Source organism: Leptodactylus fuscus, chromosome 1, assembly GCF_031893055.1.
Source record: "Leptodactylus fuscus isolate aLepFus1 chromosome 1, aLepFus1.hap2, whole genome shotgun sequence".
Taxonomy (NCBI): Eukaryota; Metazoa; Chordata; class Amphibia; order Anura; family Leptodactylidae; genus Leptodactylus; species Leptodactylus fuscus.
The window spans coordinates 104,932,483-104,953,620 of NC_134265.1; the positions used below are offsets into that span (position 1 = coordinate 104,932,483).

At 45.7% G+C, this 21,138-nt stretch overlaps 1 protein-coding gene across 1 annotated transcript in view; it reads right to left on the bottom strand.

The window, feature by feature from the left end:
• GALNT9 (polypeptide N-acetylgalactosaminyltransferase 9) overlaps window positions 1-21,138 on the bottom strand; it is a 243,539-nt gene that overhangs the window by 120,409 nt on the left and 101,992 nt on the right. Inside the window, exons 4-5 of the mRNA XM_075274965.1 lie at window positions 16,221-16,395; window positions 9,682-9,879 (exon numbers count right to left, since the gene is read on the bottom strand). Coding sequence (XP_075131066.1) covers window positions 9,682-9,879; window positions 16,221-16,395 — 373 coding nt within the window. The remainder of the gene's footprint in view (window positions 1-9,681; window positions 9,880-16,220; window positions 16,396-21,138) is intronic.

The window sequence follows — 21,138 nt, forward strand, 5'->3', positions numbered from 1 at the left end:
CAATTTTTACTACTGGTATATAGTGCCATTGTCTGACTGGGAATTCAAAGAATATATGGGGGTTATGTGCACCCACAATTTTTAATACTGGTATACAGTGCCATTGTCTGACTGGGAATTCAAAGAATATATGGGGGTTATGTGCACCCACAATTTTTACTACTGGTATATAGTGCCATTGTCTGACTGGAAATTCAAAGAATATATGGGGGTTATGTGCACCCACAATTTTTACTACTGGTATATAGTGCCATTGTCTGACTGGGAATTCAAAGAATATATGGGGGTTATGTGCACCCACAATTTTTACTACTGGTATATAGTGCCATTGTCTGACTGGGAATTCAAAGAATATATGGGGGTTATGTGCACCCACAATTTTTACTACTGGTATACAGTGCCATTGTCTGACTGGGAATTCAAAGAATATATGGGGGTTATGTGCACCCACAATTTTTACTACTGGTATACAGTGCCATTGTCTGACTGGGAATTCAAAGAATATATGGGGGTTACGTGCACCCACAATTTTTGCTACTGCTATACAGTTCCATTGTCTCACTGGGAATTCAAAGAATATATGGGGGTTATGTGCACCCACAATTTTTAATACTGGTATACAGTGCCATTGTCTGACTGGGAATTCAAAGAATATATGGGGGTTATGTGCACCCACAATTTTTACTACTGGTATATAGTGCCATTGTCTGACTGGGAATTCAAAGAATATATGGGGGTTATGTGCACCCACAATTTTTAATACTGGTATACAGTGCCATTGTCTGACTGGGAATTCAAAGAATATATGGGGGTTATGTGCACCCACAATTTTTACTACTGGTATATAGTGCCATTGTCTGACTGGGAATTCAAAGAATATATGGGGGTTATGTGCACCCACAATTTTTACTACTGGTATATAGTGCCATTGTCTGACTGGGAATTCAAAGAATATATGGGGGTTATGTGCACCCACAATTTTTAATACTGGTATACAGTGCCATTGTCTGACTGGGAATTCAAAGAATATATGGGGGTTATGTGCACCCACAATTTTTACTACTGGTATACAGTGCCATTGTGTGACTGGGAATTCAAAGAATATATGGGGGTTATGTGCACCCACAATTTTTAATACTGGTATACAGTGCCATTGTCTGACTGGGAATTCAAAGAATATATGGGGGTTATGTGCACCCACAATTTTTACTACTGGTATATAGTGCCATTGTCTGACTGGGAATTCAAAGAATATATGGGGGTTATGTGCACCCACAATTTTTACTACTGGTATACAGTGCCATTGTCTGACTGGGAATTCAAAGAATATATGGGGGTTACGTGCACCCACAATTTTTGCTACTGGTATACAGTGCCATTGTCTCACTGGGAATTCCACAAATAATTTGGGGATTCATTCACCCTACATCTCAGGCTCTTGCCATATTCACCCAGGTTGTCAGTGCTGCACCAGCTCGTTCCCAGACAGCTCGGCCCGAAAAACACGTTACCTATATAGAGGATTTGGACAATGAAGACAACATGTTCTAAATCTAATGTCTGCACCTTCTCCAGAATTAAAATAAAGGCAGCGTTTAACTTTCAAATAGCACTGCACAAAGGAAGAGCTTATCAGCTTGTCTCATGACATGCTACTGAAAAGTTTCATTTGTGTATCTTAATGTAAATATAGTTGTATAAGCTTTTTGGGTTTTAGGCACTGCCAAGTTATTTATTACCACCCGCTCCCTTATAATGATGATGACGCCAAAGTCACTGTGGGTGTTCAGAGCTCACAGCTTTGGGTGACATTTGTCTTGCTCTCTGTCGGTACCAGCTGTCTTTTTGGATACCGTAAAGTTATGTTGACTTTATTAACAGCTATAGAAGCTTTAGCCAGGTTGCGACGGTGTGTAACCCTAACAACACTAAGTGGGATACACATTAATAGTCAGTCTATGTACGCTAAACGTATCACTGAAGTAATTTTTTTTCCCTCTCCCCTAATATAAGAAAGGAACAGACATTAGACCTAGACCGGGGTTCGAGGCTTGAAAAAATCCAGTATTATTTGTTCTTCATGATGTGAAATATGTGTTGAAAAGCAACCCAAGATGAAGTCAGCCATGTGTGCCAGTGTGTTACTTGGCATGCCTTTGCTGGACCCAACTGTAAGGGTCACTCTCCATTTCCTCCATTTTCCACTCCCCTTCACACCATTTGTGGTGAAGCAATGGGATGCACTGAAGTGCACCCTCTAGCCTCGTGTGGGATAGGGACATCAGATGCCACTCCAACCCCCTCGTCTTCCTCCGCCAGCCAACGGTGCGGAGATGAGAGGAGTGTGCTCTGAATGTTTTCTGCCTAGCAGAGGCTAGTTCTCACTTACGAAAATGGCCCCACTTTGACCTGTATATCAGGCACAATGGTGTAGGTTTCAAAGAAACATGGCACCAACAAGTTGGAAAACGTGGGCCATGCGTGGACCGTGTTTGAGTCTGGCAAGCTCCAGATCTGCTACCAGGTTCCAGCCATTATCACAGGCGCAAAAATGCCAGGCCCCAGGTGTAGCAGGGAAAAAAAAAATGCCATCTCAGCCAGGATGGCATCCCTGACCTCGGAGGCACTGTGCTGTCTGTCCCCCAAGCTGATCAGTTTCAGCACGGCCTGCTGACATCTCCCCATGCCAGTGTTACAGTGTTTTCCGCTAGTAGCTGGGGTGGAGGTTGCAGCTTCGTAGGGAGAGGAGATAGGCCACCCCAGTTTGCACCCGGGGAACAGACTCCACCACATTCACCCTGCCTGTCATTAAAGATAAGCACTGCAGCATCCCTGACCACAGGCGCTTGTCCATGTGTCGGTGGTCAAGTGGACCTTGCAGCAAAGCGCAGAGCTCTGGGCCCGACTGATGTTATGGGACACATGCAGGCGCAAGGCAGAGACAGCACACCAAGAGAAGTAGTAACGGCTAGGCCCAGCATAGGGAGGTGCCCCAGCTGCCATCTGCTGACGGAAGGCCTGGGTCTCCAGAAGCATAAACAAACACCAACATCTCCAGGGCCAGCAGTTTATCGATGAGGCTGTTACAGGCTTGGGCATGGGGGTGGGTTGTATTGTACTTCTGCCTGCAATGAAAAGCTTGGGAAATGTGGAGTGGCTGGGAAGAGGCGCATGATGGTGCAGGCCAAAAGGGCGCATGAGGGTGAACTCCCCAATGTGTCAGAGATAGGTGTGTAGGTGTCCTTGCATCATATACTTGCACCATATTTGGCTTTGGAAGTTAATTTTGTGCCAAAAAGTGGTTAAGACAGCGATCCCTCAGCTACTCCCGTTACACTGTCTATTGAAGTTACCATCTGTGGAAGTGGACCACCATTTCTAAGATCCTAAAGGAAGCAGGCAAGAGATGTGCAGTTCAGAAAAAAAGATGAGAAAATAAGTTTAGGCTGTAGAGCACAGAGGGATCGGAGAGGACAGAGCTGGTGTCGGCCAGGTATTCCCACAACATGCGCCTATACTTGTCCCTCCTGGTGACACTAGGCCCCTGAGTGGCAGTAATTTGTCCAGGGGGGCCATTAACGTGTTCCAGACCTAGGAATAAGTCTTCCAACAGGGTAGAGTTTTGCATGCCTTTGCTTCTACCCACTGTTTTTGCTGCTTAGCTTCCCTCCACATCTACTCTGCTTTCACCCCTAAACATCACCCCAGTTTATGCCTTTGCTTCTACCCAGGTTTTTTGTTGATTTAGCTTCCCTCTACATCTACACTGCTTTAGCCCCTAGACATCACCCCTGTCCATGTGGGGTCGGTGGCCTCGTCATCCACCAACTCCTCTTCCAATTGCGCACTGCCCCCTTACTGCAAACCGCACATGACCACAGCTTGCCTTGATGGCAACTGTGTCTCATGATCTCCACTTAGGTCCAGACAAGTCGGTGGCGGGTCCAAAACCCCAAAATTGGAAGGAAATGGCAGATGCTGCAGTATTTCTAACACCTGTTCCTGGTGCTCGGGCCTGGTCTGTGTTGTACCCTGCACCCTGCTTAACGCATCTGCCATATCCGAAGTTGTGCTGAGCGCATGCTAATGTTTCGTGTCCAGTGCAATGGATGGGATGGGATTTCACATAAGTCTGCCACCCATGGCCACTCATGGTTGAGCAACTGAGGGAGTTGACTTTGATGAACCCGAGGGTTTTGGAGTTGGAACTACATCAAAGGTCTGTGCTGCTCACACACTCTGCTCAACACATGATATGTTTAGTGCCAGCAGTGTGGAGACGTCGCACAACAGCCGTTGTTCCAGCAGGTACAGGCGTTGTAGGAGTGCATAGAGGCTAGCAGCGGCAACTATACACTTTAAAAACTATCCGCACAAGCACCACACTTTCACCAGTAGCTCAGGAACATTGGGGTACCTTTTTCAAAAGATTAGCAGCAATGAGTTAAAAACGTGGCCCAGGCATGGAATATGTTGCAGGCTGCCAAGCTACAGAGCCAATCCCAGGTTACGGCCATTATCACACATGACAACATGCCTGGGCCCAGGTGCAGTGGCAAAAACCACATTGCCGTCTCATCGAGGATGGCATGACTCACTTTGTAGGCAGTGTGCTGTCTGGCCCCCAAGCTGATGAGCTTCAGCACGGCCCGCTGACGTCTCCCCACACCAGTGTTGCAGCGTTTCCAGCTCGTAGCTGGGGTCAATTTAACAGCGGAGGAGGGTGGTGTTTCAGCCCTCCTCCCAGGAATGTTGTGTGGGGAGACAAGTCAGGCCACCACATTTTGCGACCCGGTCCACGCCTCAACTACATTCAACCACTGTGCCCAAATTGAAAGTTAGCGTCCCTGTCCACATGCACTTGTCCATTCGTAACTGGTCACATGGAACTTTAGGGCTAAGCGCTGAATTTAGGGACCGCCTCATGTTTGGGGGAAAGTGCTGGTGTGGACGGCACAGTGCGGTGGCGCAGTAGACACTCTGCCCAAAAAGGGCAGAGTGTCCCCCAGCCGGGATTCCAACATCTCCTGGGCCAGATTTCTTGAGATGAGGCCGTTGAAGCCTTGGGCATGTGGGTGGGTTGCGCTGTACTTTAGCATGAAATGAAAGGCTTGGGAGATGGGGAGTTGCTGGGAAGAGGCGCATGATGGCGCGGGCAAAAGGAGAAATGGCAGGAAAAGGTGAGGATAAGGGTGAACTCCCCAAAGTGTCAGAGGCAGATGTGGAGGTGTCCTGGCTCCTGGTCTGGACTGCAGCGCCAGCCCTGTCAACAGTGGAAGAGGCAGTGGCCGCCAGGCCAAACGACGATTATCCTGCGCTTGCTCTCACCCACTGAGCCCAGGGCTTGCCTTCCAAATGATGGCACCCGCAAGAGGTGGTGAGATTCCTCTCCGCAGATCTCCAAACCATCTTGGACTTGCAAATTGCACTAAATTTGTCATGTAACTGACATGTATATGATGAGTCTATTCATTGTCTGTTCATTTTGGTGAAAGTCAGCCTGTCAGCTGACAGACAGCTGTGCTTGTCAGTGATGATGTCACCGGCTGCTTGTACCCCCAGTTTTTGCTGCTTAGCTTGCCTCCACATCCACACTGCTTTTGCCCCTACACATCACCCCTATCCATGCCTGTGCCTCTAGCCATAAGTCTGCCACCCATGGAAACTCATGGTGCAGAAAGTGAGGGAGCTGACTCTGAGGAACCCTTGGGTTTTGTAGCTGGTACTCCATCAAAGGTCTCTGCTGCTCACACACCCTGCTGAACATACGGTATCTAGGGTTAGAGCGTGTGGTGACCTCGCACAACAGTAGGTGCTTCAGGCAGATGTAGGCCTTGCTGGAGTGTATTGCGGCTAGCTCCAGGTACTGTAGACTTGGGAAAGTGGGTGTCCAAGTGCCGCACTTTCACCCTTAGCTCAGCTAATTTGGGGTATGTTTTTAAAAATCATTGCACCACTACATTGAACATGTGGGCCAGGCATGGAACGTGTTGGAGGCTGGCAAGCTCCAGAGCCCTCCAACAAGCTAAAAAACCTGGCCCCAGGGGCAGCGGGGATAAACAAATTGCCATCTCATCCAGGATGGCATCCCTGACCTCAGAGGCAATGTGCTGTCCGTCTCCCAAGCTGATGAGCTTCAGCCCAGCCTGCTGACGTCTCCCCACACCAGTGTTGCAGCGTTTTCAGCTCGTAGCTGGGGTCAATCTAACAGCGGAGGAGGAGGAGGGTGGTGTTTCAGCCCTCCTCCCAGGAATGTTTTGTGGGGAAACAAGTCAGGAAAATTCTTGAAACGGGAGAGTTTTGCATCTTTGCCCTTGCTGCCTATGGACATCCCTTTGCCTCTAGCCACCATTTTCCCTGCTTTGCTTGCCTCCACATCCACACTGCTTTTGCCCCTAGACATCACCCCAGTCCATGCCTTAGCTTGTACCCCCAGTTTTTCCTGCTTAGCTTGCCTCCACATCCACACTGCTTTTGCCCCTAGACATCACCCCAGTCCATGCCTTAGCTTGTACCCCCAGTTTTTCCTGCTTAGCTTGCCTCCACATCCACACTGCTTTTGCCCCTAGACATCACCCCAGTCCATGCCTTAGCTTGTACCCCCAGTTTTTCCTGCTTAGCTTGCCTCCACATCCACACTGCTTTTGCCCCTAGACATCACCCCAGTCCATGCCTTAGCTTGTACCCCCAGTTTTTCCTGCTTAGCTTGCCTCCACATCCACACTGCTTTTGCCCCTAGACATCATCCCTATCCATGCCTCTGCCCCTAGCCATAACTCTGCCACCCCTGGAAACTCATGGTGCAGAAACTTTGGTTGCTGACTTTGAGGAACCCTTGGGTTTTGTAGATGGAACTCCATCAAAGGTCTGTGCAGCTCACACACCCTGCTCAAGATATGGTATTGTAGGGTTTCAGCGTGTGTGAATGACGGACAACAGCCTGTGTTTGGACAGATGTAGGCCTTGCTAGAGTGTTTTTAGGCTAGCAGCGACTCCTGTGCACTTGCAAAAGTGGGCGCACAAGCGCCGCATTTTCAACAGTAGCTTCGGTACATTTGGGTATGTTTTTAAAAAACTTTGCACCACTAGGTTAGACGTGGGCCAAACATGGAACGTGTTGGAGGCTGGCAAGCTCCAGAGCCGCTACCAGGTTCCAGCCATTATCACAGGCGTAAAAATGCCAGGCCCCAGGTGTAGCAGGGAAAAAAAAATGCCATCTCAGCCAGGATGGCATCCCTGACCTCGGAGGCACTGTGCTGTCTGTCCCCCAAGCTGATGAGCTTCAGCACCGCCTGCTGACGTCTCCCCACACCAGTGTTTTAGCGTTTGCCGCTAGTAGCTGTGGTGGAGGTTGCAGCGTCGTAGGGTTTCAGTCTACTCCTGCCATGAATTTTGGCCTGGGAGAGAAGATAGGCCACCCCAGTTTGCACCCGGGGAACAGACTCCACCACATTCACCCTGCCTGTCATTAAAGATAAGCACTGCAGCATCCCTGACCACAGGCGCTTGTCCAAGTGTCGGTGGTCAAGTGGACCTTGCAGCAAAGCGCGGAACTAAGGGCCCACCTGATGTTGAGTGACACGTGCTGGTGCAAGGCGGGGACGCCACACCGGGAGAAGTTGAGACGGCTAGGGACGGCATAGTGAGGTGCCACAGTTGCCATCAGGTCCGGGAAGGCGGGAGTTTCAACAAGCCGGAACGCCAACCTCTCCTGGGCCAGCAGTTTAGCGATGTTGGCGTTCTAGGCTTGCGTGGGTGGGTGGTTAGCGGTGTATTTCTGCCGGCGCTCCAATGTCTGAGAGATGGTGGGTTGTTGTAAAGAAGCGCCTGATGGTGCCTTTGATGGTGCAGGAGAAGGAGATAAGACAGAAACAGGGGAGGATGAGGGAGAAGTCAACAAAGTGGCGGAGGCAGATGAAGTGATGTCCTGGCTCGTCCTCTGGAGTGCATCGCCAGCACTGTGAGCAGAGGCAGTGGCATGAACGGCGGGCGACGTTTGTCCTGCCGTTGCTGCCTGCCACTGATTCCATTGCTTGGATTCCAAATGACGGTGCATTGAAGTGGTGGACAGGTTGCTCTTCTCAGGGCCCCTACTCGATTTCGAGAGGCAAATTGTGTAGACGACACTATATCTGTCCTCGGCGCATTCCTTGAAAAAACTCTACACCTTCAAGAAACGTGCCCTCGATGGGGGAGTTTTTCTGGGCTGGGTACAAAAGGGAACATCTTCGGACATTCCGGGTCTGGCCTGGCTTCGGCAAAGCAGCTGACCTCTGCCTCTGGACATGTCTCTGCCTCTAGCTACCCTTTTTGGTGCTGCACCTGCCTCAACATCCACACTACTTTCCCAGCTTGACATCTGCCTTGTCCAGGTGGGGTCGGTGTCCTCGTCGTCCACCACCTCCTCTTCCAACTCCTGTCTCGCCTCCTCCTCCTGCACAATGCGCATGTCAACTGGCTGCCCTGACAGCAACTGCGTCTCATCGTCGTCGATGAGGGTGGGTTGCTGGTCATCCGCCACCAAATCGACCGGAGATGGAATGGAGGAGACTCTAGTGTTTGAGCATCTGGACACAGATACTCGTCTGTTAGGTCCGTGGAATCGCGAAATGGAGGGGCAGGTTGCGGTACAGTCAAAGGAAGGGAGAACAGCTCTGGGGAGCAGGGACAGTTGGGGTTATTGTTCTGGGAAGATTGGGAATTTTGGGTGGAAGGAGGACAAGACTGTTGGGTAAGAGGAGGTAGAGGCTGACTGGCTGGTGGACAATGTGCTTTAAGCGTTATCCGACAGCCATTGCAAGACCTGTTCCTGGTTCTCGGGCCTACTAATCTTTGTACCATTCAGCCTAGTTAATGTGGAACTTTTGTGCAAAGCGCAGAACTTAGGGCCCGCCTGATGTTAAGGGACACACGCTGGTACAAGGCTCAACTCACCCTAAGTGCCAAAAACACTGCTGGTGCAAGGCTCTACTCATGCCAAGGGCCTCAATCTCTGCTGGTAGCTCAGCTTAAGGTCATGTAACTTTGTTTGGAAGGGCTCATGTTAAGGGCTAGAAAAGTGAATTTTGGAAGGTCTTACCACATCACACACACACACACACACACACACACTCAAAATGACAGTTAAGGGTGAGGGCTTTTGGAATTCCCATTGCCTATTCCATTTGTGGTTGTCATGGGGAACATGATTTAAAGGGGTGGTTGTTACTGTTTGTTGAGCTTAAATTGGGGTTTGTGTCCATCCATTTGGGGAGTAAAGAAGGTTTCCAGGTATTTTCCCACTTTGATAGAGGTTTTTTTGAATGTGGAAAGTGTGTAGTTGTTAGGCAGTGATGTTGGGGTAATAGAGGGTCTTTGGTGTGTTAGATGCCCCCAGACATGCTTCCCCTGCTGTCCCAGTGTCATTCCAGAGGTGTTGGCATCATTTCCTGGGGTGTCATAGTGGACTTGGTGACCCTCCAGACACGGATTTGGGTTTCCCCCTTAACGAGTATCTGTTCCCCATAGACTATAATGGGGTTCGAAACCCGTTCGAACACACGAACATTGAGCGGCTGTTCGAATCGAATTTCGAACCTCGAACATTTTAGTGTTCGCTCATCTCTATTGATGAACATGAAATGGATGACAAAGATAAATGACTTTCATTGGTGTTTGACCAGATGAAGTATTTTAGGTTACCTGATTGGTGCAGACTCATCCCCTTTCTCTAGCCAATCCTGAGGGGGTGTAATGTACATGCACCATAGGCCCCAGTTATATCCATGTGCTGCATTGGCATATTGCTGCACCTCAAATGTGTTGTACTTGATATTGTCAATTGCTGGTAAAATGATTCGTCTTCGGTCTTCTTTGATCCTTGTGATAACAGGTTCAGCCCTGCATATAAGAAAATATTTCAGAAAGATTCAGTTATCATCATCCTTTTTTAAATTGATACATCAATGTAACTGAATAGTATACATTAGCCCTAAGGCAGAGTATATTTACCCCCATGGCCTTTCTTAAGCTCCAGATGTCCCAGCACTTGGCCCTGATAAAGTCCAGCATCAGAATCCAGTGTGCAGCAGGGCACACAATTGCAGACAATGGCAGTACTCTGGATGGTGTTGCCCATAGCTATAGAATTACCAGGCAGCAAAAATAATGTGTAGGTAGTATGGAGTCCATTTTTTTCATTTAGTATCAGGTATTAGAAGTTAATTCACAAGAACATGGCTGACCTTAGGAATTTTGGGTCCCAGTCAGTAAAATTTTGTAGGCCCTCAAAAATGTGACTGGCCAACGAAGTCAACCAATGAGAGCTCTTCACAGGGTGATTCGCAAACGGCAAATCAGAAACAAAAAAAGTAGTGCCTTTATTTGGGAAGTGTAGCCCTTATAAAAGGGCGCAATAAATATTTTCGGACTCTGTATATTAATATTAGACGCCAGTGATATCACAGTACAAGGATAATAACATTTGTGGGGAAGCATTGAAAAAAGGAAAATAAATAGAGTCCATTGACAATTCAGTGATTTGCCCATATGAAATTGGCATTAAGGCATCTGCTTTGGCACTCAATTGAAATGGCCAAAAGGAGGAATTATAGCATGGCCGAGGTGGCTATTAGCTACTCCACTATATTTTCTTTGTTTTAACCCTGCCCAACTAATGTAATTATTTTCCATGTACTGTGATATCATTGTCTCATACTATGGGGATAAATCATAGGGAGATCACTTCTATTAGTGATCATGGCCCTGCTATTATCCAGCCTATTAAAATTAGCACCAAGGCACTAGTTATGGTGCTGGTGTGGGTAAAGATTATAGTGTAGCATCGTCTTAATGAAAGTAAATGTGGTCGATTTGCAAATTGCATGTTGTTGTGTCCACAATACAATGGACAAAGAGAATCCATTAGGTTTCTGGTTTAACCACATTAGCTTTTATTAATTGCAATTTTCACTGCACAATGTGTATTACAGTCAATGTGGCCCTAACATAAAGACAGTAAGCCTCTGGTATATTTTCTTTAGTTAGGTCAGCTCATCTTTGCTGTTTGGAATGAAGCCGCTCACGTTTCCTTTCCAGGGGATTGAGAAGTGAGACATCAAACACTCTTGAACTTTAGAATATATTAACTAGCTTTATAACTCTTCCAAATGCTTGTATCTGAAGTGCCATTGTCTCATGATAGTGACACTTGAACAGGTTACTGTACTGTGCGCTACATCCGGCAAAATCATTTTCAGAGTGTAATATTTCATTATGCTTGCAAGTAATTATAATTGTCAACTTTTATAGTTATGCCCAAGGTGTAAATATAATTAAGTTCTATATATTGAAAACAGACAACAGAGCTAAAGATTTATAAGGACTAGAGATGAGCGAACAGTAAAATATTCAATATTCAATATTTGTTTCGAATAGCCGCTCAATATTCGACTATTCGAACAAATATCGAACCCCATTATAGTCTATGGGGAAAAATGCTTTGTTTCAGGGGATCCCACATTCAACTCAGGAGAGTCACCAAGTCCACTATGACACCCCGGGAAATGATGCCAAAACACTGGAATGCAACTGGGACAGCAGGGAAGCATGTCTGGGGGCATCTAACATGCCAAAGTCATTGTATTATGTTGGGATCCCTGTCAGCTTGCGATTTGCGGGAGCTGACTTTTTCCCATAGGAATGCATTGACCAGAGTTGATTGGCCGAATGCTATACTCTGTATGGCATTTGGCCAATCAACACTGGTCAATGCATTCCTATGCCGAGATGTAGCAGTGCTGGCTATGAGGAGGTGGAGTCTAACATCGGACCACTGCAGTCTCCATTGTGGTCCGATCTTAGACTCTGCCTCGTCACAGACGAGCCTCCAGCAGAACCAGCGTTGATTGGCCGAATGCTGTACACTGGCCAGTCAACGCTGGTCAATGCATTCCTATGACAAAAAAGTCAGCTCCCTCGTAACAGCAAGCTACCAGCTCTGCCGATTAGCAAGGACGAGCCTGCTGCAGAACCAGCGTTGTCAGGAGATCTGGCAGCTTGCAGTTACGAGGGCGCTTACTTTTTATCAGCGCAAATGCACTCCTCCTAAACACTCTCCTCCTGCTACTCGTGGACTTGGTGACTCTCCTTTAGTCGAATAGTGGTTTTCCCTGAAACAAGCATTTTTTTCCCATAGACTATAATGGAGTTCGGTATTCGATCGAGTAGTCAAATATTGAGGCTCTACTCGAAACGAATATCAAATCTCGAATATTTCACTGTTTGCTCATCTCAAATAAACAATAACATATATATATATATATATATATATATATATAGGGTACTATTCCGTTATCGGGCCAGCAGCAGCGCAGTTCAGCAGCAGCTTTCGGGACAGCAGTTCAGCAGCGGGAATTACAATGACATCCGAGGACTGCTGGCCCGATGCTTGTGCCCAGTAACCAGTACATCGATGACCCCCCTCCCCCATCCTTCTCCTCCTGCCAGTGCTGCCCCCCAGCTCTCCTTACATCTTCCCCGTACCCTCTCCCCGCCACACGACTAGGCCTCACCTCAGCGCTAGTACCGAGACCGAAAGGAAAGACACCGGGGCTCAATCCAGGCCCTGACAAGAAACACGCCGACTATAGGAACGGTGAGCTACAGCGAGCCGGAGGGACAAACTTTCTGCAGCGTCCGGCGGCTATCTAGTAGCATTCATTGCTCAAGATTTACGGTGAGGCCTATTACAGGGAGAGGGTACGGGGCAGATGTAAGAAGAGCTGGGGGGCAGCACTGGAAGGAAGAGGAGGATGAGGGCATCGATCGATGTACTGCCTACTACACACAAGCACGGCCTCTATCATCGGGCCAGCATCGGCTTAGTCATGTGGCGGGGAGAGGGTACGGGGTAGATGTAAGGAGAGCTGGGGGGCAGCACTGGAAGGAGGAGGAGATGGAGGGGGGGGTCATTGATGTACTGGCTACTGGGCACAAGCATCGGGCCAGCAGTCCTCGGATGTCATTGTAATTCCCGCTGCTGAACTGAACTGCTGTCCCGAAAGCTGGTGCTGAAATGCGCTGCTGCTGGCCCGATAACGGAATAGTACCATATATATATATATATATATATATATATATATTTCCAATATACTATCTGTAAGAATTCATCATATTTTCCTAGATCTCTGCTTACTGCCATTGCTACGAATCAGTCTATGCTCGTTAGCAGGCAGATGTCTAATTACTGTGCTGTGACTATAACGAGCCATGCACCTGCGTGACATCACATGACCATGGACTTATCTTTATACATTGGAAGCAAGCAGAGATCTAGAAAACCGTGAGGAATTTATACAGAAAGTATACTGGAAAATTGTATAGCTTTTCATTATACAGACAATAACATTTGTCTAGCAAATAATTTCATTTAAAGAGGACCTTTTATGGATTTGGGCACAAGCAGTTCTGTATACTGCTGGAAAGTCAACAGTGCGTTGAATTCAGCGCACTGTCGGCTTTCCCGATTTGTTCCCTGGGTGAAGAGCCAGCAGTCCCGGTACCGTAGCTTTTCACAGTCAGAAGAGCGTTTCTGACACTCTGTCAGGACCGTCCTTCTGTACAAGCAGCGCCAATAGTGCTGTACTCTGAGATCGGGGAGGAACGCCTCCTCCCCTTCTGATAATACTCCCTGCTCACACAGTACAGTGCTATTGGAGCTGCTTGTACAGAACGACGTTCCTGGCTGACTGTCAGAAACGCCCTTCTGACTGTAAAGCACTACGGTACCAGCACCAATAGCTCTTCACCCGGGGCACAGATCGGGAAAGCTGACAGTACGCTGAATTCAGTGCACTGTTGGCTTTCCAGCAGTATATAGAACTGCCTGTGCCCCAAACCATGAAAGGTCCTCTTTAACTTCTCTAGCATGCTGCATTATATGACGGTTACTATTACAATTTGCCGGTTTACATATATTTTTTATTACATTTGTTTACTAATATAATGAGTATAATTTTTAGTATGTGAGTATTTGTGAAAGGTGTATCAATAAATATTATAAATGTACATCTTCATTTACCCATTTCTAGCAGACAACAGCCACTAAAAGAAAGGTAAGTCTCCTTGCTTCTCCTTGGAAATTTTGCAAGCAGAGCATGTGTACATTACTGACAAATCTCTGTAATGCAGGGATTCATTGTGCCTCCTCAATGGGTATGGATTTGCAATAAAAATCTCCATTAGTAGGCAGCAATAAGGACATTTGATGAACCACTTTCAGTCAGATGCATTCAGATAGAGCAGTTCAGTAAATGGGATGAGGTGAATCTATTTTACTTTTGTTATTTGCTTTATATTAGAATAAAAATAATCTATTCCTAATAGTTTTTTTTTTTTCGGGCAAATTGGAGCATTACCTATGAAAGTCCTAGAGGTTAACTGAGCTGAGCTTTGCTGTGTGATCCTTCTTCCCTCTTGTTATTATTTGTATTATATCTATATATCCTCTTCATAGTACTTATTAATATTTCAAGGAAATATTTCTGGCACTGCGGAATGTGACTGACGGAACATTAAGCCATGCTCTAATGGGTGTAATAAGCTGTCACTTCTAGGACATCCAAAGTAAGTAATTATCTCGTTCTCAGCCGGCTCGTTCAGGCAACAGGCAACTTGATGTTCCATAGAGAGAACGAGAGGTAGATAGCGCTTCAGTCTGTTTTATTGTAATAGTTATTTGGAAATTAACTTAGAAAATGTCACTTAGGATGTTCTTCTTTTTATTTAGATAGAAAATGTAAACCATCAAGCTAGTGGTCAGTTCACAGTTGGCTAGACGCAACATGTTCTTAAATTTTATAATTTTCAAGAACATTTGGCTCCTCATATCGTATGGATATAATTCCTCAAGTACATTATGTTCATAGCTGAAGGTTGACGAAAAGATAAACCACTCAATGGTCTCCTTCACTAGAAAGGTCAAATATCCCACAATAATGTTGTTCTTAATAAAGATGAAACAGTTATGCTTCACCTCAAGGCAAACAGATGGAAGGGCATATGTGGAGACCATGAGGGATCCTTCCAGCTACCCAATGTATCACTCAATTAGTTTTCGCACCTTGCAGAACTTGTAGAACTTTATAAAACACTCTTCATATCTACAGTAAAAGGTTATTTTTTGCCATATTTAAGTTATTTTATTTAACTTTTGTTAAGGTTGAACTTATTTTTAATATCTGTCTATTAAACTGTGATGTACAAATATTACTCACAGGGTAGTCATACTGCAGCTTTTATAGCTATACTATTTTATAAAATAGATGCCATTGAAACAGATTACAAGACACTATGTAACGTCTTACGAGTACTGAAATGAGTTCTTCAAGGACAATTGACTGTGCATACAATCTTCACTATGAGACAATGGTCATACTGCATATAGGGGAGCAATATAAACCAACCTCATGGAATAATGTTGCTCAGTATTCCTAATCCAAGTACCCCCTCTTCAAACAAACACTAAAGTAATCCCAAGACATGCCATCTATCTCCTGGGGTACACATACTGTGGGCAGTGTTCCTTCTAGCTTGGCAACCGGAAAGGAAAGAGTTAAAATTACATTCTAATGAGGTCAACAAGCCCAGTTACAGATGCCTGTCTACATGTGGCATTTTTTTACATGATCAATATTTGTTCAGTATTTTGCATCAGTATTAGCCGAAACCAAGAAATGGAACCTATGCAGAGTAAACGTATGATGGAAAGTTTTTAACACCTTTCTTGGTTATGAACCCACTCACAGTTTCGGCTTACAAATAATAAAACGAAATACTGAACAAATACCGTGTGAAAGTATTCTAAATAATATTGTTGGTGATCTTTGGGGTCCTGTTACAGAATTTGTATTGGGATCTTGGAGTTTCAAGTTACACATTTGAATTTGTTCCTCATAGGTAAAACAAGAAACATACATCTTTAGGGTTCCACATATGATAAGATATACTGTAGTTTTACCAGTTTTCCATTTTACTTCCTAAGATATGGGCTATGATTATTACATTGTTGTGCACAGATAATGGCTTCTCTCACAGTTTAACCTTCATTTCTCCTTAGAGAAGAATAAACAACCATGGAGTAGCTGCACTGATACATTTTATATGACAAGCATTGATAACTGAACATGTAACTTAGTTGATAGATATACAACATGAATATAAAAACCACACTGAGTCCTTACCATCCAGTGTTGAATTCCACATGAGCATCAAAAAATCCAACTATTGGCGCACTGGCTGCCTTCCATCCTTGTATTCGAGCTCGGATTAGTCCTTCCCGTCTAGTATTACGAACTATTTTCACAAGGCCAGGGTATCGCTTATTCACATATTGATCCAAGTTGAATTTTAGCTCGACTGAAACGAAGGAATAATTTCTTTGAACATATGTTATTGAATATATCACATGGGTAATGTAGTTGGAGTCCTAATTTACAAAGAACTGATAACTAAGCGCATGCTTAATGAATGGGAACTCTTCATACTTACTGACATACAGTACATGCTCTGTTGCTACTGTTATCTGGTTTTTGTTTTTTTTTCTTTTTTTTGCATGAAACTTTGGGTGAAAAAAACAATATTAGGGCCAGTTCACACGTCGTTATGGGTGCATAACGCGCGTAATTTTGCATGCGCGTTATGCGGCCGTAATGATCCATTGAAATGAATGGGATCTGTTTTGAGCGCTCACCTTCTGACACGTGTATACGTGCCAGAATGTGCGCCCGTAAACTCAGTGCGAACTGGCCCTTATAATGTATTTTAGCTTTGTCACAGTCCTCAATTTTACTATATATAAATATCCAGTATTCATGTAATTCCATTAGAGGCAAACTCTTTCTGGTAGGATACATCTGATCACAGAAAGTCTGACCCTTAGTACTTCCAAGCTTGCCATAAGAAGCAGAGGTCAGTGTATATTGTAGGGGAAATATAGCATTACATGGTGATCATTCTGATGACCAGCTGTTCATGTTATACAAGGATGGTTAAAGTGGTTATAGCATGTGCTTTCTGCATCCCTGATACACCAATACTGAGCATTTCAAAGGACTGCTTAGGAGCTACAAGTCTTGCATTTAGGTCTTCCCTGCTGATGTGCTTACTCATGGTCACGTGATTGACCCTGCTCTAGTCCTCCTGCTTATCCTCGGAGTTTAGTAGGGTTTGTCATGTCATGCATATAGCAAATATATACATATATATCCATAACCCCTCCCCACTGCAGCTAGTTTTTGACTTCCTGATAGACCTCGATTTTTCAAATCTGACATATATCTCTTCATGCAATAACAACTTTGGAACACTAACTCACCAAAGTGATTTTAAAGGGATTCTACCACTAAAACACTTTTTTTTCTAGTGACCACGTCGGAATAGCCTTTAAAAAGGCTATTCGTCTCTTACCTGTAGAAGTGCTCTCCGCCGCGCCGTTCGTTCAAAATACCGGTTTGTACCGGTATGCTAATGAGTTCTCTCGCAGCGATGGGGGCGTCCCCATCGCAGGAGCAGCGATGGGGGCGTCCCCATTGCAGCTCGAAAACTCACCGCAGCGCCGCCTCTCCGGTCTTCGGTGTCCTCCCCTTGCCTCTTCAGCGTCTGTCGGACGCCTGCGCAGTATGCTCTCTGTTCGGCGAAGATTGCCGAACGTACTGCGCATGCGCGAAAGTTCGGTGCCCGCACTATAGCTGGGATCGCAATTTCGCGCATGCGCAGTACGTTCGGCAATCTTCGTCGAACAGAGCGTACTGCGCAGGCGTCCGACAGTACGCTGAAGAAGCAAGGGGAGGACACCGAAGACCGGAGAGGCGGCGCTGCGGTGAGTTTTCGAGCTGCAATGGGGACGCCCCCATCGCTGCTCCTGCGATGGGGACGCCCCCATCGCTGCGAGAGAACTCATTAACATACCGGTACAAACCGGTATTTTGAACGAACGGCGCGGCGGAGAGCACTTCTACAGGTAGAAGAGGGACTACGGGTAGCAGGGACACTGGGATTCAGCGATCATTCTATACTTGAGTTTGGGGTTGCAAGAAGAAGAAGACCTGAGAAGACACAGACTTCAAGGCTCGACTTTAGCAGGGCAGACTTCAAGAGCCTGAAGGCAAGGGTTAGCAGAATTCCATGGTGCAAAATTCTTAAGCACAAAAATGCACATGAAGGGTGGGAAATCTTCCGTAGGGAAATCATTAAAGCACAGGAACTAACAATACCTAGAAGGAAGAGAAATGGGAAGCACCTAAAAATATCAGGATGGATGACCAAAAAATTACATAACCTGCTAAAAAGGAAAAAGGAAGCATACAAAAAGTGGAAGATGGGAACTATACCTAAGGAAGCGTACACAGCAGTCTGCAGACTCTGCAAGACAAGCATCAAAGGAGCTAAGGCTGAACACGAATTGAAGCTTGCAAAAGAGGCAAAGAGTAAGGTAAAAGGATTTTGGGGATATGTTAAAAGCAAAAGAAAAGTGAAGGAGACCATTGGAGTCCTGAAGAATGACAAAGGAGAAACAGTTAACATGGTGGAACAGCAGGTGGAGCTACTAAATTCATATTTTGTATCCGTCTTCTCCCAAGAAACTAATGGAAATATCGACATTAATGGTGATGGAGATGAGGGGAAGGAGAACTCCAAGCTGACTATAAGCAAAGGTCTGGTAAGAGAGCACTTAGCCAAGTTACAGGAAACCAAGTCCCCAGGACCAGATGATTTACACCCTAGAGTCCTGAAAGAGATAGCAGAGGAAATAACAGAACCCCTTGCTATAATCTTCGGTAAGTCATGGGAAACAGGAGTGGTCCCTTTAGATTGGAAAAGGGCAAATGTTGTCCCCATCTACAAAAAGGGGAAAAGGGACGATCCAGGAAATTACAGGCCGGTAAGTCTGACCTCGATAGCAGGAAAAATCTTTGAGCAAATTGTCAAGGAACATTTACTTCGGTACCTGGATGGGAAGGCATTAATTAACCAGAGCCAGCACGGCTTTATGACCAATAAATCTTGTCAGACTAACCTGATTTCCTTCTACAACAAAATCACTGAATGGTTGGACCAAGGGAATGCCGTGGACATAGTATATATTGACTTCAGTAAGGCATTTGATAAAGTATCACATAACCTTCTTATTGAAAAAATGATTAAGTATGGCTTTGACAAAAAATCAGTTAGGTGGATTCACAACTGGCTTAATGATCGGGCACAACGAGTAATACTAAATGGCTACACATCGAACTGGAAGAAAGTCAAAAGCGGGGTGCCGCAGGGTTCTGTTCTGGGCCCAGTACTTTTTAATATCTTTATAAATGATCTGGACGATGGAATTATTGGGGAACTCATAAAATTTGCAGATGATACGAAGATAGGAGGAATAGCCAACACTAGAGAGGAGAGAGAGTGTATTCAAAAGGACTTAGACACACTGGAACAATGGGCTGAGGCAAACAAAATGGTATTTAACAGGGACAAATGCAAAGTTCTACATCTGGGTAACAGAAATGTAAAAAACATATATAGTATGGGAGGAATAGAACTAAGTGATAGCATAGGGGAAAAGGACTTGGGCATAATAGTAGATCAAAAATTCAACATGAGCCAACAGTGCGGTGCTGCTGCAAAAAAGGCTAATAAAATTCTGGGATGTATTAAGACAAGCATTGAATCTAGATCAAGAGAGGTCATTATTCCGCTGTACTCTTCCCTGGTCAGACCACACCTGGAATACTGTGTACAGTTCTGGGCGCCTCAATTCAAGAAAGACATCGATATATTGGAGCAAGTCCAGAGAAGAGCAACCAAAATGGTGGAAGGTCTGCAAACCATGTCCTATGAGGAGCGGCTAAAAGAACTGGGACTGTTTAGTTTGCAGAAGAGAAGGCTGAGGGGAGATTTAATAGCAGTCTACAAATATCTGAAAGGTAGTCACAGGGCAGAGGGATCTACCCTATTCTCATTAGCACAAGGAAGTACAAGAAGCAATGGGATGAAACTAAAGGGAAAGAGATACAGATTAGACATTAGGAAAAACTTTCTGACAGTGAGGGTAGTGAGAGAGTGGAATAGGCTGCCACGGGAGGTGGTGGGCGCTCCATCAATGGAAATCTTCAAGCGGAATCTGGATAAACATATAGCTGGGATGATTTAGGAAAACCTGCACTCACAGGGGGTTGGACCCGATGGCCCTTGAGGTCCCTTCCAACTCTACCATAAGAAAGAAAGTAAGGTAAGAGACGAATAGCCTTTTTAAAGGCTATTCCGACGTGGTCACTAGAAAAAAAAGTGTTTTAGTGGTAGAATCCCTTTAAGATTGTTTTCTTTGTGACACACTCCGTATTAATGGTAAATTTTAGATTACAGGTAGTCCTCGGGTTCCGACGGTCTCGGGTTACGACGTTTCGTGGTTACGACAGCTCCCTTGTAACAGAAAACTGCCAGCACTCCCAGCTAGCAAGGACTAGCCTGCGGCAAATCAATGCTGGTTCTGCAGCAGGCTCGTCCTTGCTCATCGGAAGAGAGCTGGCAGCTTGCTGTTACAAGTGAGCTTGTAAAATAAAACCCTGAAACAGAATGTGAAACTTACTGACCGGTGCAGGGTGGGTGGGCGGGCATTCAGGCCTCCTCTTCCTCCGATGTCCTGACCACTTCCTCCGGCGCTCACGAACTGATAATGGCCTGGGCGCATGCGCAGTATCATAATGCTTCTATTACGGCTACTGCGCATGCGCCCAGGCCATTATCAGTTTGCGAGCGCCGGAGGAGGAGGACGGAACATCAGAGGAAGAGGAGGCCTGAATGCCCGCCCGCCCACCCTGCACCGTACGGTAAGTTTCACATTCTGTTTCAGGGTTTTATTTTAAAGGGGGGGGGGGGGTAGTTCCGAGCCGCTGCACACTAAATCACGTTGATCCGTTCCTACGCGGTGTCGGTATGGTAGGTTTCCGACTTACGTCGAAATTCGGTTTACGACGCCGCGCAAGAATGGATCAACGTCGTAAGTCGAGGACTACCTGTATATGTTTTGTGTTTAATTATGAAAAAATATTAAATTTGGTGGAAATTTTGAAAAATGAACAATTCAAAAAGTCAAAAAATTATCTGCTT